Source organism: Triturus cristatus, chromosome 7 (assembly GCF_964204655.1).
Source record: "Triturus cristatus chromosome 7, aTriCri1.1, whole genome shotgun sequence".
Classification (NCBI taxonomy): domain Eukaryota; kingdom Metazoa; phylum Chordata; class Amphibia; order Caudata; family Salamandridae; genus Triturus; species Triturus cristatus.
This window is the reverse complement of record NC_140590.1, coordinates 351,451,486-351,475,700: the sequence shown is the minus strand read 5'-3', so window position 1 is coordinate 351,475,700 and position 24,215 is coordinate 351,451,486. Positions and strand designations below refer to the sequence as shown.

General features: G+C 55.1%; 1 protein-coding gene across 9 annotated transcripts in view; it reads left to right on the top strand.

Moving 5' to 3' along the window:
* Positions 1-24,215, top strand: part of LOC146809646 (uncharacterized) — a 275,512-nt gene that overhangs the window by 115,352 nt on the left and 135,945 nt on the right. For 4 of the 9 annotated variants that reach the window (XM_085616499.1, XM_085616498.1, XM_085616496.1 and 1 more), the window contains exon 12: positions 11,473-11,685. The exons of 4 other annotated variants lie outside the window; for them this stretch is intronic. In XM_085616499.1, the coding sequence (XP_085472625.1) occupies positions 11,473-11,685 (213 nt within the window). The remainder of the gene's footprint in view (positions 1-11,472; positions 11,686-24,215) is intronic. One more of the 9 variants, XM_085616497.1, reaches the window with a different exon arrangement.

The following is a 24,215-nucleotide window of genomic DNA, read 5'->3' as shown; positions in this document are numbered from 1 at the left end:
CTGCCTTAAAACTCTACGATTTTAACACATTTCAGTCCACAATCGGAGATATTGATCTTAGCCTGAAATCTGCAATTTCCTGTGTTTCACTTTATTAAGTTAAATACATTAATGCCTTCTATGAAAATATTTTGTAATATGAGGACCTTTAAAAATGTGATATAATGAACAAATGCCCGATTTACAAACATGTCATACAATACAGTACTACACCCAAACTTTATGCGCTGCAATGGAGAGAGCAGGAAATCGCTATATCTGCAGCCATATGGCACTATCCTGCTCTCTCCCCAGCACTGGTGCAGAATCATGAGCTGCCTAGTGCCATGCTCACACCTTTGCACCATTGTGCAAAAATGTCTGCGGGAGTCTAGCTTACCTTTTGTACTGGAAGGGCACCCTTACAGTATAAAATGCTTAGACTAACTGTAAAAAAATTCCTAATTTGTATGTGTGGTGTACAGTGCAGCACACATGCAAAGTGGTAACATTTACGAGAAATAAAAGCATTACTAATTCTTAACACCTGCTTTCAAGTGGTGCTTTTTGGCACAAAACCCTGTCTACTATTGTTAGTAGGAAGGGGTTTGCGTCAAAAGCCATGGGTGGTTACAAAGGAACGCCCATGTACCACTCATGGAATGCCCGCTTGATGCAGAGTAACTCAAAGTGGCTCCTCGCTCTTGTTGGTATTACTTTTTCTTACAAATCAATACAAATACCTATTTGCCTCGGTTTGAAAACACTGAAAAGGATTTTGTGTCAGTTCTGCGTTATAAAAGTAACGCAAACTGGACACAAAACCTTAGTAATTCTGGCTCCCAGTGTTCTACGATTTAAAAAAATTAATTCAGTCAACAATCGAATATATTATGCTTATCGCAGAATCTGTAATTTCCAGTTTATCAAGGTAAACCTCTTAATGCCTTTTATAAAAATTTGTTTTAATTTATTATTATTAAATTGAATTTATAAGGCGCACAGCTACCCGGAGGTTTCCCGGCGCATGACCGGTTTGCAGATAGAGCGGAAGGGTTGTTTTACTGGCTGAAAAAACAGGTTTTCAGGATTTTACGGAAGCTTTTATGGCAGATTTCATCGCAAAGTGGGGCAGGTAGTGAGTTTCACAGCACGGGGGCCAGGTACGAGAAAGAGTGTCTGTTGGAAAACCACTCCCACACTAGAAGGGGTGGTGGTGGTCTTCCGGACACACTGTGGTAGCTTGGCTCGAGTGGTCAGGAATCAGGCTCCGTGCTAAGCATACAACATACCCAAACAATAACCATGCGTGCATCCGTTCCAAAAACGACTCTACACCGTAAAAATTATGAAAATAACTTTCTTTATCTGCTTTTTCTCTTAGTTGCTGATTGGAGAAAATAAATAACAATCACAATATACAACCTTTTTAGAAAGTGCAGGACAAATAAATACTGGCTTAATGATTCAATAAATAGGGGTGATCATAAATACTGAAGGCATAAATAAAAGTGCAATACAGACAGGCAATTAAATATTCTGAGGCAATAAATACTGTAACCAATAAATATTGTGCATCAATAAATACTGTGGACCAATAAATACAGTGGAACAATAAATAGGTTAAATACAATAAATACAGTGCCCCTAATAAATACTTAAAAGCTGACAGTGACACTCATGGAATCAGATCACTTTTGAATTCCTAAGGGCTGATTTGGCCCAGGCACAGCTTGTGGGGATGTGGAAGGCTTGGGGGTGTCTACTCCCTGGCTTGGTCAAGGCTGAGGCCTAAACTGAGGTAGATAAAGGGGGAAAATACCAGAGACCTGGCTCTCTCTCTCCACACAACTTCTCTAGATTAGTCCCAGTTCACCCCTGGCACAGTCAGGTTGGTTCCAGCACCTCCCTAGCCCCTTAGAGCAGTCTCTCAGGTCTCCACAGGGCCTTAGGCGCCCTCTACTCCACTTACTGCCCTTTTTCTGATGCTCCGACGCCGCTGGAGTCGTATCGATGCCGTGAGGCGGTTCCGGTTCGATGTCGGCGGCCTCGGCACAATGTCAGTTCTTTGACGACGCCGGCAGGCGGATCCGGTCTCGATGTCAGCGGCCTCGGTTCGATCTCGACCTCCGATTCGATGGCGTCGGGCAGTCTTACTCGATGTCGACTTCGGGCGGCTCCGGTCCGATGGCGACCTCGGCTTCGATGACGTCGGCCGGCCTTGCCTCGATGTCGACTTCCGGCGGCTCCGGAGTGCGATCCTCACTCCCGACCTCCGGTGCTCCTCACAGGTTTCCGGCGACTCCGGAGTGCGACCTCCACTCCCGTCCTCCGGCACGATTCTCACAGGTTCCGGCGACTCCGGAGTGCGATCCTCACTCCCGACCTCCGTTACCCTTCACCTCGGTCTCCGACGACTCCGGAGGGCGGACTTCACTCCTCCGATGACGCCGCTCACTCGACCTCGGGTGACTTCCTCCTCGACCTCTGGTATTCCTCACGACCTCTGACGGCGCCCTCTCTCGACCTCTGGCGGCTCCGGGTACGACGTCTGCTTCTCCAGTCAGCGCCGCTTCTCCACCTCGGGCTCCAGGTCTTAGGCTACTCGACGTCGGACTTCAGGGAAACCAGCTTCCAGGTCAGGATCTTGCTGTTCTCTTGTTTCTAAGGCCTGTTCCTGCTGTCCAGGTCCTCAGGATGGTTTTTCTGACTTCTTCCCACACAGGGCTCTAGGCTGGGCTCCGTCAGTAGGGACTAGTATCAAGGGTGGGTTTATGGACCCCACTCCAGGCACAAGTTTCCACCCCTGCTGCTTCACTCCTTCCTCCTTCACGTTTTTGCTGCTCACTCCTCACCAGTCAGGTGCCAACTGCCAGCTCCAACTGCCAACTCTCTGTCTTAACTCCCCAACATTCTAAACCGCCTTCAACTGTCACAGGGTTCTGGAATGTTCTGGAAGGTGCTAGCAGGTTCCAGTGGATGCTGGTGATGTCACAGGTGGCCACCATTTTGTGCTCCAGGCCCTCAGACAGAAGTTTCAGGGGTAGGTAAAATGGCTCCCTGAATCTGCAGCAACACTAAAAAGTCTGGTGGTTCCCAAAAAGGAAAACTTCAAACAGGGTTTGAGGCAAAAGTGGGACAAAATAAATAATGATGAGGAGGGACCACCCAAAGGGCTGACAGGTCTAACACGCGTCCCCCCCAGCTGAAAGTGGGGAGAGCTACCCAACCCCTTGGGAGTTCTCATCACTAAGGCGGAAATACCTTGAGAGACCGTCTGCATTGGCGTGGTCCACTCCAGGCCGATGTTCCACCTGAAAGTCCATTCCCTGTAGGGCAATAGACCACCTCAACAACTTGGCATTCTCCCCCTTCATTTGCATCAGCCAACGAAGGGGTCTGTGGTCGGTCTGCACCAGGAAGTGCGAGCCAAACAGGTATGGCCGCAACTTCTTCAGAGCCCATACCACTGCAAAGGCTTCACGCTCTATTGCACTCCACTTCTGTTCCCTGGGAAGTAGCCTCCGGGATAGGAAGACCACGGGCTGATCCAGACCCTCTTCGTTGAGTTGCGATAACACTGCCCCAATGCCATGTTCTGATGCATCTGTCTGGACAATGAACTCCTTGGAAAAGTCTGGGGCCCTTAAGACCGGGGCCTCGCACATGGCTTTCTTCAATCTCTCAAAGGCTTGCTGACAAGCCTCCGTCCAGACTACCCGTCGAGGTTGTTTCTTGGACGTGAGCTCCGTGAGGGGGGCTACGATGGTACCGTACCCCTTCACGAAGCTGCGGTAGTATCCCGTGAGGCCCAAAAATGCTCGGACCTCAGTCTGTGTCTTGGGGGGTTCCCAGGCCATGATGGCCTCGATCTTCGCCTGGAGGGGTTGCACCGCTCCCCTACCCACCAAGTGTCCAAGGTACACTACCGACCCCTGCCCGATCTGGCACTTGCTGGCCTTGATCGTCAATCCAGCTTGTCTCAGGGCCTGGAGAACAGCTTGCAGGTGACGCAAGTGATCCTCCCAGCTGTTACTGAAGACGGCTATGTCATCCAGATAAGCAGCAGAGAAACTCTCCATTCCGGTGAGGATCTGGTTTACCAGGCGCTGAAACGTGGCAGGTGCGTTCTTGAGCCCAAAGGGCATCACACAGAACTGGTAGTGGCCATTGGGCGTGGAGAAGGCTGACCTTTCCCTTGCTCCATCAGTCAAAGAGATCTGCCAGTACCCTGAAGTAAGGTCAAAGGTACTTAGATATTGGGCAGCTCCCAGCCGGTCAATCAATTCATCCGCCCTAGGGATCGGATGAGCATCAGTTTTGGTCACTGAATTCAGTCCCCGATAGTCCACACAGAACCTCAGTTCTGGTTGGGCACCCGGTGGTGCAGCTTTTGGTACTAACACCACCGGACTGGACCAGGGGCTGCTAGAAGGTTCGATCACTCCTAGCTCCAGCATCTTAGTGACTTCACTATGAATGCTGGCCTTCACCTTGTCTGACATCCGGTAGATCTTGGACTTCACAGGTGGGCTGTCTCCTGTGTCCACGTCATGGACGCACAGGTGAGTCCTACCCGGGACAAGGGAGAACAACGAGGAGTACTGCCCCAGGACCTGGCGACAGTCCTCCTGCTGTTCAGGAGTTAGAGATGGGGAGAGAATCACTCCCTCCACCGACCCATCCTTCTCTTGAGACGCAAACAGATCAGAGAGAGGCTCGCTTTCCACGTCCTCTCCTCCGTCAGTCACCATCATCAAGATGACTTCGGGCCTCTCATGGTGGGGTTTGAGGCGGTTGGCATGCAGCACCCGCAGGGGCTGACGAGGGGTCTTCAGGTCCACCAAGTAGGTAGCCTTACCCTTCTTCTCCAACACCTCAAAGGGTCCTGACCAGCGATCCTGGAGGGCACTAAGCTCTCCCGGTTCGATCACCCACACTTTCTGGCCAGGCTCCAACTCCACCGGGTGAGCATTGTGGTCATACCACGCCTTCATTACTGCTTGGCTGGCTTCCAAGTTGTCAGAAGCTTGCTTCCACAACTTAGCCATTTGGCTCCGGAAGGCCAGCATGTAGCTCACCACATCCTGGGGAAGCTTTCTGGGAGTTCTTTCCCATCCGTCTCTCACCAGGTTGAGAGTTCCACGTACAGGGTGCCCATACAGAAGCTCGAAGGGGCTGAAGCCCACTCCCTTCTGTGGCACTTCTCTGTAGGAAAAAAGTAAACAGGGTAGGAGGACGTCCCATTTCCTCCGCAGGCTTTCAGGCAGACTTCTGATCATGCCCTTCAAGGTTTTATTAAACCTCTCCACCAGACCATTGGTCTGGGGGTGGTAAGGAGTTGTGAACCGGTATGTCACTCCACACTCCTTCCACATTGCCCGCATATACGCTGACATGAAGTTGGTCCCCCTGTCGGACACAACTTCCTTGGGAAAACCCACTCGGGTAAAGATTCCCATCAGGGCCCTTGCCACAACAGGTGCTGTTATGGTCCTCAGAGGTATTGCCTCTGGGTACCGTGTGGCATGATCCACCAGAACCAGGATAAACCGGTGACCAGCTGTAGTTGGCGGATCTAATGGACCCACAATGTCGATGCCCACCCTTTCAAAGGGGGTGCTAACGACAGGAAGTGGTTCCAGGGGAGCTTTCAGCTTCACCCCTGTTTTCCCACTGGCTTGGCAAGACACACATGTCCGGCAGTAGGTATCGGACGACACTTTCATCTGAGGCCAATAAAAGTGTGGGACAAGACGGGCGAAGGTCTTGTCTTGTCCCAGGTGTCCTGCCAATGGTATCTCGTGAGCCAACTCCAGAAGGAAGGCTCGATAACGTTGAGGAACTACCAAGGCTCGTGACGATCCGTGTAGGGGTGCCTTGGGTTCACTGTAGAGGAGGCCATCCTCCCAGTAAACACTGTAGTTCCCTTCAACGTTCCCTGCTGCCTGGGCTTCGGCCTGTCGCCTCAGCCCCTCAAGGGTAGGGCACTCCCTCTGGCCCTGGCAGAATTCCTCCCTGGACGGGCCTCCCTCCACGTGCCACTCGGCCGGGATGGGTAGGTCCTCCAGGTTGGTAACGTCCCCCACCGCAGACTCCTGGTCCACCACCTCCGGTGGCCTATCCGTCCTACGGGGTGGTGACGCCGAGGCAGGCTCCTCCTGTCCTCGGTTCTTCCCTTGACTGGCAGCTGGCTGGGCCTTTGTTCCAGGCTCCAGCCGAAATGAACTCCCTCTTCGGGTAGTCGCGGACCTTGTGCTAACACAGGCCCAGTCAGGTGTACCCAGCATCTCAGTGTGAGTCCGGTATTCCACCTCCTTCCAAGCGTTGTGCTCCATGTCATTCCCCAGCAGACAATCGACTGGCACGGCAGGGCTTACGGCAACTCGAAGTGAACCTGCAACCCCCCCCCATTCAAAGGGAACCTCGGCCACTGGATAGTGGCCTGTTCTGCCGTCAGCCATCGCGGCTGGGTGGAGTACATCGGGAATTACCTGCTCTGGAGACACCAGTTGGCTACGCACCATAGTCATACTGGCTCCTGTGTCTCTCAGAGCCTCCCCTCTTTGGCCGTTGATGGTGACCCACTGCCCATACTTTGCGGTATTTGCGGGCACCTGGATCTTAGGAACCATCTCCCGTTCTCCCAGGGACACTAAAGTGACACCCGCCCACTCCCTTCCCTTAGTTAAGGGCATCTCCTCCCCGAGGACTACACTAGCTACTCCGGGGGTCTTTCCTCCAGTGGGAGGGGGTGGTCGTTTCAGGCACTTCGGATCTCCTTTATAGTGTCCAACGCCACCGCACTCGTAGCAATGGACAACCCTTGGCTGCTGACTCTGGCCAGGATTAGGGTTTCTGGGCGGGTTAGCCTTAGGGGTGAATCCTGTTCCCTTCCCTTGGAAGTTATTTTGGGGGCCTTTGGAGAACTCCTTTTTCTTTTCCCCTCCCTCTTTCTTCTGGGGGGCGCCCTGTCCGGCCTTTTGAGTATCCCCTCCAGTCCCCCTTGTGGACACCCGGGTACTAGCCCAAATGTCCGCCTCCTCAGCAAGCTTCCGGGGACTGGTCAGCTTGCTATCCACCAGGTGTTGCCGCAGTTCAGGGAAACATTTCTCGAGCAGGTGTTCCTTCAATACCAGGTCAAACAACCCCTCGTAGTTCCTCACTTCACTGCCCTGAATCCAACCTTCCATTGCCTTCTTCGCATAGTCCAGGAAGTCCACCCAATTCTGCGTGCCCAGTTTGTGACTACCCCTGAACTTCTGTCTGTACTTTTCAGGTGTTAGTCCAAACTTTCTGATGAGCGCCAGTTTCATGGTGGGGTAGTGGGTCTGCTCATCCTCCTCGAGGGCCAATAAAGCATCCCTACCCGCTGGAGGCATGTACTTGTACAATCCCCCTCCCCAGTACTTCTCTGGAACCCCATGGGCCCTCAATGAGACCTCATAGGCCGCTAGCCACTTGGCGATATCGTTGCCCACTCCATAGCTAGCTACTATGTCCTTTGGCAGGTATGGTTTAGGTTCCCTGGTGATCTCTTGGGTTTGGCTGCCACCATTAGGAACAGGTTGTGCCCCGATTCTCAAGATCTGAAGATCTATTTCTTTCAGTCGTAATTCATGGGCCATCCTCTGCTCTCCTTCTCCTTCTCCAGCCTTGCTAAGTCCCATGTGAGCTGTCTTTTCTCCCTCCGGTCTGTTAACTCCACCTCAGACAAGCCACCGCTAGAGGCACTGCTGCCCTTCCTAGAAATGGTTCTGGGCCCTGCTGACAGGTTCCCCACCTCAGGTTGGTACATCTCAGCCCCCTCGGGGTCAGGCTCTCCATCCCTGTCTTCCTCCTCAGCCTTGCTTTCTCGGCGTGCCTCCCCCCAAGCCCTTAAGCTGGTTTGGAGTGCACCCTTCTTTGCTCCTGGGGGACAGTACACCCCCTCCCGCTGGCAAAACTCCCTGAGTTGGGCCACAGTGTACGTTTCTAGATTTTCTAGTACAAACTCCATCTTGCCCACTCAGGTTAGAGGACAGGTTTTGTGCAGTAACTATGCAGGAGGGTACCTTTAATAATACCTCCTCCCACCACCAGAGTAAATTTGGAAAAAACAAAAACCCACAATTAGGAAGGCCGCTCTTGAGAAAACTCCCGGTGTAGGCCTATGGACTACCCACAGTTATTGTTGAGTATGCGTAGGCACAGCTCTATCCCACCACTGAACACCAATTTATGTTGGAAAACCACTCCCACACTAGAAGGGGTGGTGGTGGTCTTCCGGACACACTGTGGTAGCTTGGCTCGAGTGGTCAGGAATCAGGCTCCGTGCTAAGCATACAACATACCCAAACAATAACCATGCGTGCATCCGTTCCAAAAACGACTCTACACCGTAAAAATTATGAAAATAACTTTCTTTATCTGCTTTTTCTCTTAGTTGCTGATTGGAGAAAATAAATAACAATCACAATATACAACCTTTTTAGAAAGTGCAGGACAAATAAATACTGGCTTAATGATTCAATAAATAGGGGTGATCATAAATACTGAAGGCATAAATAAAAGTGTAATACAGACAGGCAATTAAATATTCTGAGGCAATAAATACTGTAACCAATAAATATTGTGCATCAATAAATACTGTGGACCAATAAATACAGTGGAACAATAAATAGGTTAAATACAATAAATACAGTGCCCCTAATAAATACTTAAAAGCTGACAGTGACACTCATGGAATCAGATCACTTTTGAATTCCTAAGGGCTGATTTGGCCCAGGCACAGCTTGTGGGGATGTGGAAGGCTTGGGGGTGTCTACTCCCTGGCTTGGTCAAGGCTGAGGCCTAAACTGAGGTAGATAAAGGGGGAAAATACCAGAGACCTGGCTCTCTCTCTCCACACAACTTCTCTAGATTAGTCCCAGTTCACCCCTGGCACAGTCAGGTTGGTTCCAGCACCTCCCTAGCCCCTTAGAGCAGTCTCTCAGGTCTCCACAGGGCCTTAGGCGCCCTCTACTCCACTTACTGCCCTTTTTCTGATGCTCCGACGCCGCTGGAGTCGTATCGATGCAGTGAGGCGGTTCCGGTTCGATGTCGGCGGCCTCGGCACAATGTCAGTTCTTTGACGACGCCGGCAGGCGGATCCGGTCTCGATGTCAGCGGCCTCGGTTCGATCTCGACCTCCGATTCGATGGCGTCAGGCAGTCTTACTCGATGTCGACTTCGGGCGGCTCCGGTCCGATGGCGACCTCGGCTTCGATGACGTCGGCCGGCCTTGCCTCGATGTCGACTTCCGGCGGCTCCGGAGTGCGATCCTCACTCCCGACCTCCGGTGCTCCTCACAGGCTTCCGGCGACTCCGGGGTGCGACCTCCACTCCCGTCCTCCGGCACGATTCTCACAGGTTCCGGCGACTCCGGAGTGCGATCCTCACTCCCGACCTCCGTTACCCTTCACCTCGGTCTCCGACGACTCCGGAGGGCGGACTTCACTCCTCCGATGACGCCGCTCACTCGACCTCGGGTGACTTCCTCCTCGACCTCTGGTATTCCTCACGACCTCTGACGGCGCCCTCTCTCGACCTCTGGCGGCTCCGGGTACGACGTCTGCTTCTCCAGTCAGCGCCGCTTCTCCACCTCGGGCTCCAGGTCTTAGGCTACTCGACGTCGGACTTCAGGGAAACCAGCTTCCAGGTCAGGATCTTGCTGTTCTCTTGTTTCTAAGGCCTGTTCCTGCTGTCCAGGTCCTCAGGATGGTTTTTCTGACTTCTTCCCACACAGGGCTCTAGGCTGGGCTCCGTCAGTAGGGACTAGTATCAAGGGTGGGTTTATGGACCCCACTCCAGGCACAAGTTTCCACCCCTGCTGCTTCACTCCTTCCTCCTTCACGTTTTTGCTGCTCACTCCTCACCAGTCAGGTGCCAACTGCCAGCTCCAACTGCCAACTCTCTGTCTTAACTCCCCAACATTCTAAACCGCCTCCAACTGTCACAGGGTTCTGGAATGTTCTGGAAGGTGCTAGCAGGTTCCAGTGGATGCTGGTGATGTCACAGGTGGCCACCATTTTGTGCTCCAGGCCCTCAGACAGAAGTTTCAGGGGTAGGTAAAATGGCTCCCTGAATCTGCAGCAACACTAAAAAGTCTGGTGGTTCCCAAAAAGGAAAACTTCAAACAGGGTTTGAGGCAAAAGTGGGACAAAATAAATAATGATGAGGAGGGACCACCCAAAGGGCTGACAGGTCTAACAGTGTCCACCTATGCGAGAAAGCTTGAATCTAGGAACCGTGAAGTTTACTTGGGATGCGGAGCAAAGAAGGCGGGGCGGGAGATAAAGCTGGGCTAGGGAGCAAAGGTAATGGGGAGCTGTGCCCAGCTTGATCTTGTGCATGTAACACAAGGCCTTAAATTGTGTACGTTGCTCAATCCTTAGCCAATGGAGATCACGCAAAGTGCCTGAAATGGAGGATGTTTTAGGTACTTGGCAGAATAGCCGTGCTGCAGAATTCTGTACCACATGCAGCTTGCGTATTAATTCCTTATTTGCTCCTAGATGGAGGATGTTGCCGTAATTAAAGCCTAGATGTAATTAGGGCCTGGATGACTGTTCTTTGGGTGGATTCAGGCAGCATCCATAATATCTTGCGGAGCCATTTGAGAATAGTGAAGCAGGTGGACGTGGTCTTGGCTACTTGCTGTTTCATGGTCAGCTGATCGTCAATCACTATGTCTAAATTGCGGGCTGTTTATACTGGTTTAGGAAGTTCACCCATTTCAGGAGGCCAGTGGTGTGGGCCCCAAAGGTCTTTATCTTTCCCCATGATCAAAACTTCCGTCTTGCCACCGTTTAGCTTTAACCAGTTAGTGTGCATCCAGTTTGCGATTTTAAGCAACCCTAGCTGCAGGGATGAGACGCTGGATTTGTCATTGGCGGATAAAGAAAAAAGAAGCTGTGTGTCATCAGCATAGGAGAAGATTGACAGCCCAGCCTCTTCCGCGATGGTAGCTAAGGGACCATTTAAATGTGATATAATGATGGTGATGGTTTGCATGGAGGTGTGGGGAAATGAAGAGGGTTAGAACTAGTAATTGAGATAAACAGGATATTCGCTTTGTGTTATTGGTGCTACTTGTTTCACAAATTTGATTAGTTTGAACACTATGCTGTGTCTTCTTCATATGCCTAACTCATGTGGCTGCTTGACATACTGGAATTAGTGGTACTTTTTGCAGAATAGTTAAAACCTCTACTGCATCAAATTTTCGTACATTTCCTTGGAGTCTTGGCACATGGGCATTGGTGGAAGTGAAACTGATTAAGACATCAAAATTAGTCGACTACTTAGAACCAAGATCATTTAAACACTCAAAGGGGATGGATGCTCAATATGGGGTCAATATTGTGCCCTGGGGATTACACAAGGATTATCACCTTTCAATAGTTTCAGTGTGTCTTTGTGGTAGTTATTTGCATACTGTGATTTTGATTAAGTTTCTGTATTGGTTTGCAGTCCAACATGAAGTCCCACTGTCACTTTCCAGTTCTCAATGCAGCCCTGCTTCAGGAGGCCAGCCTCCTGCATCAGAGGTGCTTTTGTTCGAGAAAGGGGGCTCAAACCGGAACAAGCTGGGCAAACATTTGAGTGACCAGACTACCCTGGACATTCCTCACCAGCGGCAGCCAAACATCCACAGTAAGCTCTTGGCAAAACCCAGCAATTGTGGTGAGCGTCGTTAAGAAGATATTAAGGTTTATGTTATGCTGTTGTTATGTAATAGCTTCTTGATATAAGGCATATACACTGCTGGTTTTGTGATGCTGAAGCTTTTTAAGGATCTGGAGAGAGACATGGTTAACAAGCATAATCTTGCCTACATTTCTTTATTTGTATATCTGTAAATGCCCACAGTTTTGCGTACAGTTATTGCATACAATTAGTGTTTTTATGTCACACAGATAATGCATTGAGAATATGGAGAAGTGTTAAAAAGATATATAATGGATAGGTATTAAAAGGCATACCCTCACATTTCGGTTTAGTGTCAAGTCTCAGCTTCTCTCGTGTGCATTCCTGGCAGTCTGCAAGCATAATATACACATCAACCAATGAGCAGAGAGCTAGCTGGGTCCAGAGAGCTTAATCATTTTCCAATTGTGAAAATGCATGTGATGGTAGGCAGCTAAGGAACATTTGTCCCCTTCTTACAGCAGCTTCTTGAGTCACAATGATGTGCATGATGTGGTCTGCACTTGCTGTCAAATGAATGAGTGTATTTCCTGCTGCAGTGTGCAAGCCTCCTGGATCCAGTGTTCATCTGTTTCCTCAGTCTCGGGGTGATATTTTCCGGACCTAGTGTTTCTAAACTTAGTGTTATCAAGGGTTTACTTCAGTGTCTTTTGTGTCTATGTGTATTCCCTGTCCTGTGTCAGTCTCTTCTCTGTCCTAGTGTCAGCATATTTCCTGTCTGAGTACATTGTCTGTCCAAGAATCTTCATAGTTTCTGAACAACTGACAGTATGTTTCATGACCCAGTGTCAGTTTATTCCATGGCTCTACTTATCTGCAGGCTTCTGTGTTTCCCAGTGTCTGATTATTCTCTGCCCGACCAGTTTTATTCCATGCCCAAACTAGTTTCGCCACTTTCTAGCCTCATAATGTTAATTGATCCTGAGAATGTGTCTCAATCTACTGTGACATAGTCTTTTCTGCCCCAGTGTCGGAGAATTCCTCGATCATTTGTACACATCTTTTAGCCAACGTGTCAAATGTGACTTCCATCTTTGTGAAAGTGTTTCACTCTCCTGGTCAAAGCGACATCCCGTTCACAGTGTAGTTGTCTCCTTGTCCTTTGTCTGTGTATTATCCATTAACTATGTCAGTGTATCCCATGTCTCAGCAAGAGTATATGTCCTGCCCCAGTATAAGTGTATAAGTGGTGCCATTATTAGTGTTCCCTGTATCAGTGTGAACGTCTTTTTGTCCCAGTTACTGTGACATCTGAGCTTGTTTCAGAAAAGAGATGTAATGTTGGTATCTGAAAGAAACACGTTAGTTAGATTCCTCACCTTAGAATATCCCCAGGCGTCAGACTGGATCCGGAAGATTTTTCGTCAGCAATACCCCTTGCGCGTCGCTAGGCGTCGTCTGCGGCTCCGCGTCCGTTGTCGGCGTCGTGCGCCGGAATGACGTCGTCGGAGTACTTAGACGCCGCCCTCGCGCGCTGACGTCAGTTCTTCTTTTTTCCGCGCCAGTAAGCGCAGATCCGGGAGAGCTACCCCTTTTAGTCTTTTTTTTTTTTTATAAAACAATTTTTATTATTTTCTTTTACCACAGTACAGTACAGCAATTGTCGATTATTCAATCGTTGTTCAGCATATAACAAAGTCCGAAGCAGTTCAGCCCCCCACCTCCCGGCAATCCCCCCACACAGGCGCCCATCCCCAACTGTCACACCCCAAATGTTTACCATAAAGGCCTGCACCTCAGTCCGCATCAAGGGTCTCATCTTCAAGCGTTGGTGGTGGCTCGCATATATCTCCCCGATATGTGTTCCATGCCCCCCATATTTTAGACCATTTTTGGGGACAACCCCTCCCTATGTACACTGAGCGTTCGGCTATCATAGCCCTATCCATGTCACGCCCCCATACAGACAGCAGCGGCACCTCTCCCACCCCCCACTTCTGCGCTATGTTCCGCTTAGCTAGCACGATGCCTACTGTGGCCCAACACTGAGCCTGCCTGCCCAGGTCGTTGGGCTCCCATACATTTAGCAGGCAGCGCCTGGGTTCCGGTGCAAGCGACACACCCCCCGCCTGGGACAGCGTACGCATCACTCGCCTCCAGTATTCTTGGATTTTTGGACACTCCCAGATGGTGTGGTAGAAGGTGCCTTCCTCCCCGCAGCCGCGCAGGCAGAATGGATGGGGTGCTCTTCCTATTTTGTGGAGTGTGTACCTGGTGTAGTAGGACCTATGCAGAATCCGGAGCTGTACCAACCGAAGCCTGGAAGGTATCCCTGCCTCCCGGGGGGACGCCAGCGCCTCCCTCCAGTCCGGGTCATCAAAGTCCCCGACATCAGTGGACCACCTCTCCCGCAGGGTGCCCATAGGGTCCGGGAGATTATTTATTAGCTTACGGTACGTGAATGATGTTGCCCGCTGTGGCATATAATCTGTGAGCAGCCTATCCTCCAGTGGTGACGCTTCCGGAACTGAGGCTCCAGGCCCCAAAGCGGCGAGCAGCGCGTGTTTAATTTGTGTGTACCGGAACCATTCCGTGGGCGCCAGCTCGTATTGTTGTTGTAGGCGCGCGAAGGTGATCACTGCACCCTTGTGCCACATGTCGCCCACTGTGGAGATCCCGATGTCATCCCACTTGTCGAAGCCCCTGCTATGTCTAAGTCTCCCGAGCCGTTTCGCATCCCACAAGGGAGTGAGCTGGGTCAAAACTCCTCTCCATCCCAGCCGGGCCTGGGCCGCGTGCCACACGGCCACTGTTTGTCGCAAGGGGCCAATGAGTTCCGGGCCGAGCCTCCCATCATACAGGGGCGACAACATACCTCTCGTGCCCAATATGGCTCTATCCGCTTTAAATGCCGGATCCGAGTGCGGGGCATGGAGCCAATAATTGATGACCTTGAGTTGCGTCGCCCAGTAGTAAAGTTGGATGTCGGGCAGTGCTATCCCCCCGTCGTACCAGCCGCGGGTAAGTTTGGACTGTGCAATACGCGCCGGTCGGTTGTGCCACAGAAGACTAGACACCTGCGCCGCGATTGAGCGGAAGTACGCCGGGGGCACTGGACATGGTGTGTTTTCGAGCACGTATATGAAGCGAGGCAGGGACATCATCTTAAAGAGCGCCGCGCCCCCCAGTGACGGACGTCCCGACGAAGACGGTCCAACGGGGGCTGAAGATTCTTCTGATAGAATACCACTGGGTCCGCCGTGATGTGGACACCCAAATACTTGAACGACCCCTCCGCCACCCTGAGGGGGCAATTCGCCGGTAGTTGCGGCGGAGGGCCACACAGCACGTACATGACGGATTTAGACCAATTTATCGTGTACCCCGACGCCTTGCCGAAGACCCTGCATATATTGAGTAGCGTGAGGATGGAGCGCCGTGGGAAGGCCAGGTACAATAGGACGTCATCTGCATAGAGAGAAACCCTGTCCTCCCATCCATCTGACCATCGGAGTCCCCTTATCGAGGGTTCCCAGCGTATCCACGCCGCCAGCGGCTCCAACACAAGGGCAAATAATAAGGGCGACAGGGGGCAACCTTGGCGCGTGCCGCGCGACAGGGGGAAATCGCCGGACATATGCCCGTTGGCCGCAACATGAGCCAATGGCTTGGTGTACAGGAGACGAATCCAGGCGCAGAATTTGGGCCCGAATCCCAGATGGCGAAGGACCGCGAACAGGAAGGGCCACTCGACCATGTCGAACGCCATTTGCGCGTCCAACGACAGAAGTACCGCCAGTTCGCTCACCCGACCCGTCCGGGCCAACACACCATGCAGACGTCGCAGGTTGTGGGACGTACTTCTGCCGGGCATAAAGCCAGACTGGTCCGGGTGTATAATGTCGGCAAGGTGCGGCGTCAGTCTACCCGCCAGCAGCTTGGCCAGAATCTTGGCCTCTGCGTTGAGGAGCGAGATGGGGCGGTAGGAGGTGCACTCCTCCGCCGGCTTGCCAGGCTTCGGGAGGACCACAATAGTTGCCGTGCGCTGATCCGGAGGGAGTTCGCCACGCTGCAGACTATCGGTAAACATAGCGAGCAGGTGAGGAGCCAGCGTCCCTATCAACCTCTTGTACAGCTCAACCGGGATGCCGTTGGGACCCACCGCCTTGCCCGACTGAAGCGCTCCCACCGCAGCCTGTATTTCGTCCACCGTCAGATCGGCCTCCAAGGCCGTCATCGCGGCCGGGGCTAACCTGGGCATGTCCAGATCTCGAACATACGACATCGCCTCCTCCTCTGACATGGAAGAAGCGGAGGAGTAGACCGCAGCGAAGTGGCCCGCCAGGGTGTCCACTATATCGCGCGGGTCAGTTGCCCTCCGACCCTCCCCCGAAATGAGCTGCGCAATCCACCTGGAACCACCCTCCCTTCTATCTAACCATGCCAACAGCTTCCCTGTCTTGTCCCCGACATCGTAGATTCTGTGTCGCGTGGCCTCTAGCCGTCGCCTGGTACAGTCCGCCAGGTGCTCCTTATATTTCACCTGCGCCACCTGCAATCCCCGGGAGGTTGCAGGCGATGGATGTGCGGCCTGTTGTGCCTCTGCCGCGGCAAGATCCTCCTCTAGCGACTGTAGCTCAAGATGCCGCGCGCGCCGGTGCGCCGCAATGGAGGCGACCGCGTGTCCTCTCAGGACCGCTTTGTACGCCTCCCAGAGGGTAGCCGGAGAGTCTACCGACGAGGAGTTTTCTTGGAAATAGAGACTAGTAGCCTTCCCGAGTGTTTTGCAGATGTCGGGAACCTGGAGATAACCCGGGTGCAAGGGGGGGACACGGCGCCTGGTCAGGTGGTAGCGCGTGTATTGTAGAAGTAGCGGTGAGTGATCCGATATGCCCCTGGGCCTGATTTCCACGCTGTCTACATACTGGAGACTGCCCTGCGAACCCAAGAAGTAGTCTATTCTGGTCAAACTTTTATGTACCCCCGAGTAATATGTGTAGTGGCGCTGTGTTGGGTGGTGAAGCCTCCATATATCTGCCAGTCCGAGTGCCTCGAAGAAACTCCCGAGGCGAGACGCTCCCCCTCCACCAGCCCGCTCCGGGTGGCGGTCAAGCAGGCCGTCCACCACCGCATTAAAGTCGCCGCCCACTATAAGCTCTTCCTCCGGTAGATCAAGCAAGAAGCTGCTCAGCGCAGGAAGAGTCGCAGCATGCAGGGCAGGAGGAATGTAAACCGAAACAATATTCAGGGGGCGTCCCTCCCATTGGGCATGCAGCGCCGCACACCTCCCCGAACCGTCTGCCCGAGTGCCTTTTATGATTAACGGGGACTGTTTCTTTACCAGTATACCCACCCCGCGGGAACCAGAGGCGAAGTCAGAGTGTATCACCATCTTGTACCCCCATCTATCCATCGCCTTACTAGCAGTGCCCATTAGGTGGGTCTCCTGCAACAGGACCACCGCAGGGGAGCATCTCTTGAGACTCTGGAGGACCAAACCCCTCTTAATCTTATCGCCTAAGCCGCGCACGTTCCATGTAAGGAGGGAGAGAGGCTGCGCCGGAGTGAGGGGGACCCCAGTGGAACGCCCTAGCGTTGTGTCAGCCATTCCCGCGGCAGGAGCAGCGCAGAGCTGATGCTATGAACGGAGCGGCACAGGCCGTGCCTGCATTGCATGGTGCGTGTACTGTGTGTTGAAACATACACGACATTATAAACAAAAACAGTAAAACAAAACTTGCGAACATTCCCTTACCCCCCCCACCCCCTCCCTGCCTCCCTGCCATACGGACTCCAAACTGCCCGCCACCCCAACTCAGCAGAGTGCTCAGATCCCAAGTCCCCAAACAGTACTTGCGTGTAGTGGAGCGGGCGGTCCGAGGAAGACCAAATACTCCCCTTTGGACAAAGTTCAACTGATCACCCCTTGAAATATCGTTGAGCCGGCGCCGTCTAGTTCCACAAGGCCTCCACCTTGAGGCACCCCTGAAGGCAGTCACAAGCATTCAGCACGGAGTCTCGCTGCCTATCAGGGTCGGTCCAATGTCTCCCCTCCCGGATCCAGGTCGCCGGCGTCCGCCGTCCCCTCTGTTCGCCGCCTCCGCTTGTCCGATCTCCCAGGGCTGCCCGCCGGCCTCCAGCCCTCGAGCCAGTCGTGCGCCTCCTCCGGCGTCTCGAAGAACAGGGTCTTGCCCTCCGCCACCACCCGAAGGCGCGCTGGAAAGACCATGGAGTAAGGCAGTTCGCGGGCCCTCAGCGTCTTCTTGACCTCCAGGAAGCTTCTCCGCCGTGCCGCCACCGCCGCCGTGAAATCCGGAAAGAACGACACCATCGAATTCTGAATCCGTAACGGTGGCGCCACCCGGGCCGTCTGGAGGATGACATCTCTGTCGCGGTAATTGAAGATACGGGCCAGCACCGGTCGAGGGGGCGCCCCAACCTTGGGCTTGCCCCCGGGCACTCTGTGGGCGCGCTCCACCGAGAAGAATGAAGAGAGACCCCGGGGCTGCAGTCTGGTTTTTATTAAGTCCTCTATGTACAAGTCCATGGCGGATTTCCCTTAACTCTCGGGAATTCCCGTTATGTGGACGTTATTACGCCGGGATCGCCCTTCCTGATCGTCCATCTTCGCCGCCATTTGTTTCGTTTCAGCCTCCAACTGGGACACCCGTTGGAGCAGGAGTGTAGTGTCACTCGTCAAAGCCGCCGTGGTGCGCTCCACGTCCGTGACCCTGGACGACATTTTTTGGAAGTCCGCCCTGAGCAAGGACACATCCGTGGAGATGGATCCTACCGTGGTCTGCACTTTGTTAAGGGCAAGCATTATGTCCTCCAGTGTTACCTTAGGCGCTTCTGCCTCTGCAGCAGCCCCGTCCGACCTCCCGGCCCCCGCGGCCGCGTCTTTATTGTAGGCAAATTTGTCCAGCTTACCCTGCTGGTGCGTGCGATTCCCTTTCCCGGACATCTTGGGGCCGGCGGGTGCCGTCCCGGGACGTTTCTTCTCGTCACCCAGCCGGCCGGGGGGGGGAAAGGTCACCACACAGCTCGGGAGCGGCAATCAAGCCTCCAAACAACCGGATGGCCACCGGCCCACCACAGTAACCCGGAGGCCCCCACGCACCTTGTCCACGGGGCCGCGCCGGGGCAGCCGCAGAGCCGATGACGGGGCAGCCCCCCCGGGGATCACAGCGTCGGCCCCAGCCTCGCCAGTCGAGCCTCCCTCTGGCGGATCACGGCAGCGATACTCCCTCCGCAGGGACCGCCGCAGACTGCACTCAATGCGGGGCGCTCTCACCAGGCCTCAGGGCGCGGACAATCGCGATCTGCTCCAGCGCTGCCACCCTCAATCCGGCGGCACACCTCGGTCCCCGCCGGGATCGGCCACAGTCCCCGGCTCCAGCCCACTGCAGCAGCCCGGGGGCCGCTCCCCAGCGATCCTCCGCAGGCCCCCACTTGCGCCTTCCACGGGGCTGCGCCGGCGGCGGGGCGACGCCCCCGGGGATCACAGCGCCGGACGCAATTCCTCAGGATGAGCTCGGGGACAATATTCCCCCCGCAAAGTCCGGGGCGCCTCCACTTGGTCACAGGTCGCGGGCGATCCCGGTCCGCCCCAGCGTCGCCGTCGTCAGTTGCTCCGGTCGCTTCTGGGCACAGCCACTGCCCAGGCTCCCACACACCACGGGCGGCCCTCAGAGTAATCCAGGCCCCGGTCGCGGCCGGCGGCACAGGCCGCTACTAGCGGGCCGGCGCCGATCAGGCTCACGAGCACTTAGGAGCCCCGGAGTCGGCTCAGTCGGCGCCGCTTCCTACAGGCTACCAGCCCAGCGCCAGTAGGGATAGTTGCTAGAGCGGATCAGTGTGCGGATGGCAGGGGAGTCGGCCTCACCCTCGGAGCTCCGTTAGGCTGCGGCCATCTTGCTTGGCTGCTAGCCACGCCCCCTCCTTTTAGTCTTTTTTGACTAAATCTTTTTTGATCACTTTTGATCCTTGTCTGTCGACATCTGGTGCCGGTAGGATGCCTGGGTTCAAGGCTTGCGAGGATTGCCATCGACTGATGTCGGTGACCGACCACCACCGCCGGTGCCTCTACTGTTTAGGCCCCGACCACGACGCGGAGTCGTGTTCCGATTGCCAGGCCCTGACTTCGAAGGCTCGGCGGGAGCGGTCCCGCAAGCTTCTCGAGCTTCGCCACTCGGCTCCGCGTCGTGCGCGATCCCGGTCCAAGAGGAGGTCCAAGGATCGCTCGCGGAGCCCTAGCCGACGCCACCATCGATCGTCGGGCTCCAAGTTGTCGGGTAAGTCCAAACGCTCTAAGAAGTCCAAGCGGCGACATCGCTCTTCGGACTCCCCTCGCCGGTCGCGCGACTCGGCCGAGGGTCCAAGTGGTTCCACCCCCGCGGCTCCGGCGGAGCCGCAGGCGCCGCGCCCGTCCCCATACCCTCCGGTCCCTGGGACTAACGCGACGCCGGCGGAGGTCAGTGCCTTCCTCTCGGCCATGAGGAGCCTGGCCCCGCCGTCGACGCCCGCTGGCGCGCCTTCGGGCCCCGCGGGCTCGACTGGGCGACCTTGCCTGCCGGTGGCTTCGGCCCCGGCGCCGTCGACGACTCCGGTCTCGACACCGCAGGTCCCCGCGGGGCCCATGCCTGGGCCCCCGTCGACGCCGGATGACCTAACCACTCCTCCACCGGCGCCGGCACATGAACCACCGACGCCGTCACCGGCGCCGCCGGCGCAGACGCCTACACCTCCGGTGCCGCCGACGCCGCCGCCGTTGGTGCCGACTCCGGACGGCGTCCAACCCGAGTTTAGCCCTATTCCGGACCCGGCGCCGCAACGGCGTCGACCGACGCCGCGTCCGGCGCCGCTTGAGACCCTTCATCTCTACAGTCCGGCTCCGATCATTCCTCCTGTTTATCAGGAATCGGACGACGGGGGCGACTGGGAGGGGTTTGAGGACTCTATGGCTGTTCAGTCGCAGCTTTCACAGGACTGGGCAGATGAACTGGGGGAGGCCAGTGGTCTTGATACATCGCCAGACACTGGATTCACTTCTCCTCCGACTGTGGCTTCGGAGGAGGGTGCAGCATTTTCTGTGGTGCTGCGCAAGGCGGCCGCAGCCCTTGGGCTCGAGCTGCCTGCCGTGGCTGTGAGGACTAACATCCTCACTGAGGTGCTTCAAACCGCAGCAAGCTCCACTGAGCCTCAGCTGCCGTTCAATGAGGCCCTCACTGACGTTCTGCAGGGCACCTGGTCCAAGCCCTCCACAGTCCCTCCTGTGGATAGGAACGTTGCCAGGCGCCACCGCCCTGCTCCGGGCGACCCCAGTTTCCTGTCCCAACACCCCACCCCCGAGAGTCTGGTTATCCAGGCCTCTACCTCCCAATCCTCCTTCCCGACCGCTCCGCCGGACCGGGATTCCAAGAGACTCGAGCAGTTTGGCAAGAAACTGTTCTCGTCCCTTAGTTTGGGCCTGCGGTCTTTAAACACCGCCTGTCTCTTGGACCGTTATTCCCATTCTCTGTGGGATACGGTGGAGGACGTGCTACCCCTGTGTCCGGAGGAGGTCCGGACACGTCTTACCCAGGCTTTGGCCGATGGGAGGGATGCAGCGCGGCACGCCATACGATGTGGGCTTGACACCACGGACTCGCTGGGTCGGGCGATTTCCACCACGGTGGCACTCCGTCGCCACGCCTGGATGCGGTCCACGTCATTTTCCGGGGATGTCCAGAACACCCTCATGGACATGCCCTTTGATGGCACTCGCCTGTTTGGTGAGAAGGCGGACAGTGCGCTGAACCGCTTTAAGGACTCCCGGGCTACGGCCAAGTCCTTGGGCCTCTCGGCTCCGCGGACGCACACCTCCGCTTTTCGCCCCTTTCGTGGCCAAGGAAGGGGCGCCTCCTCACGTCCGCCCAGCCACCAGCCGCAGAACCAACCTGCGCGCGGTCGCGGACGTGGTTTCCGCCGTGGCGGATCTGGAGGACGACGTGGTCAGCCCACATCCACCCCGGCAGCATCCGCCTCAAAGCCTTCCTAGTCCGAGCTTTCAGGCCCATTCCACGCCAGTGGGCGGCAGAGTTCGCCATCACCTGCTCCACTGGCGGTCCATTACGTCGGACAGGTGGGTGCTGCAAATCGTCCGAAGGGGCTACTCCCTCCCCTTCGAGACGACCCCTCCAGCCATGCCACCGCAGCACCACCGTATCTCGGGGGATCATTTGAATCTTCTCCGCGAGGAAGTTTCGGCCCTCTTGGCCAAGGGGGCCGTCGAGCGCGTTCCGAGTCCAGAAGTAGGTCGTGGTTGTTATTCCCACTACTTTCTGGTTCCCAAGAAGGGCAAAGGGGGCCTACGCCCCATCTTGGATCTCCGGAACGTCAATGCCTTCCTCCGAAAGGAAAGGTTCAAGATGTTAACCTTGGCTCAGGTTCTAGCTGCCCTAGACCCCGGAGACTGGATGGTAGCGTTGGACTTGCAGGACGCATATTTCCATATCCCCGTCCTGCCGGCCCACCGGCGTTACCTGCGGTTCACGGTGGGCCACGAGCATTTTCAGTTTACCGTGCTCCCCTTCGGCCTCACCAGTGCCCCTCGGGTGTTCACGAAAGTGATGGCGGTGGTCGCAGCTCATCTGCGCAGATCAGGGGTTCCAGTCTTCCCCTATCTCGACGACTGGTTGTTGAAGGCGGGCTCGCCCCAGGCAGTCGTCTCCCACCTCCAGACTACGGCGGATCTCCTGCATTTGCTGGGATTTTCCATCAACGTGCCGAAGTCACACCTGAGTCCCTCTCACAAGCTCCTCTTCATCGGAGCAGTTCTCGATTCGGCGCAGTTCCGGGTCTATCCACCGGAACACCGTGTCCGGGATATACAGGCCTTGATTCCCATCTTTCGGCCTCTATCCTGGGTTTCGGTCAGGCTTGTGTTGCGGCTTCTGGGGCTGATGGCCTCCTGCATCCTACTAGTGCATCACGCCAGGCGGCGCATGCGGGCTCTGCAGTGGGACCTGAAGTTTCAGTAGGCCCAGCATCACGGCAACCTGTCCGACCATGTCTTGATCTCGGAGGGCACTGCACAACAGTTGCAGTGGTTGCTCACGGACCGCGATTGGGTCATGGGCAGGAGCCTCTCCCTTCCCCAACCGGAGCATGTCGTAGTGACGGATGCGTCCCTCCTGGGCTGGGGTGGCCATATGGGAGAGGCGGAGATCAGAGGCCTCTGGTCTCCGGCGGAGTCTCGTCTCCACATCAACCTGTTGGAGTTGAGAGCGATCCGACTTGCACTGAAAGCCTTCCTTCCCTCTGTCAGGGGCAGTGTCGTGCAGGTGTTCACGGACAACACCACCGCCATGTGGTATTGCAACAAACAGGGCGGGGTGGGGTCGTGGACCCTTTGTCAGGAGGCTCTGCGCCTCTGGACGTGGCTGGAACACCAGGGCGTTACCCTAGTGGTTCAACATCTGGCGGGCTCTCTGAACGCCAGAGCGGACGAACTCAGCCGCCGGTGCATGATGGATCATGAATGGCGTCTGAACTCCGAAGTGGCGCAAGGTCTCTTTCTGCAGTGGGGAGAGCCTTGGTTAGATCTATTCGCCACCGAAGAGAACGCGCAATGTCAGCAGTTCTGCGCGTTGGAATTTCCAAGGCGGCACTCGCTCGGCGACGCTTTTCGTCACGAGTGGAGTTGCGGTCTGTTGTACGCCTTTCCGCCTATACCACTTCTGCCCAGAGTGCTGAAGAAGATCAGGCACGACCGGGCCCAAGTCATCTTGGTGGCTCCGGATTGGGCACGAAGGTACTGGTATCCCGAGCTACTCAGTATGTTGACCGATCCCCCGATACGTCTGCCCCTTCGGGAGGATCTTCTGTCGCAGCAGCAGGGGACGGTCCTCCACCCGAACCTGTCCAGCCTCCACCTCCATGCGTGGAGATTGAGCGGCGGCAGTTGATGCCATTCGACTTGCCTCCTGAAGTCTGTGATATCATTCTGGCAGCCAGGCGTCCCTCCACAAAGACGGTATACGCCTGCCGGTGGAACAAATTTGTGGCATGGTGCCCAGCAAAGGCTGTGGATCCCCTTTCCGCCCCTCTTTCTGAGGTTCTTCTTTTTCTTCTTTCTCTGGCCCGGCAGGGCTCTGCCCTGGGCACCCTGAAAGGTTATCTTGCTGCCATCTCCGCCTTCTTGCGGCTTCCTGATCAGCCTTCTCTTTTCAAGTCCCCTGTGGTTACACGCTTTCTGAAAGGCATTTCTCACACGTTCCCTCCTGTCCCTTTTGTAATGCCTCAGTGGGACTTGAATCTGGTCTTGACATTCCTGATGTGTGCTCCCTTCGAGCCTCTTCACAATTGTCCCCTTCGTCTTCTGACTCTTAAGACTGCTTTTCTGGTAGCCATCACCTCGGCTAGACGGGTGAGTGAGCTCCAGGCTTTATCTTCAAAGCCTCCTTTTCTGTCTGTTCATCCGGACAAGGTTGTCCTTCGGCCTCGTCCCTCCTTTCTTCCGAAAGTGGTGACTCCATTTCATCTTGGGCAGTCTGTCACCTTGCCCACCTTCTTTCCGCCTCCGC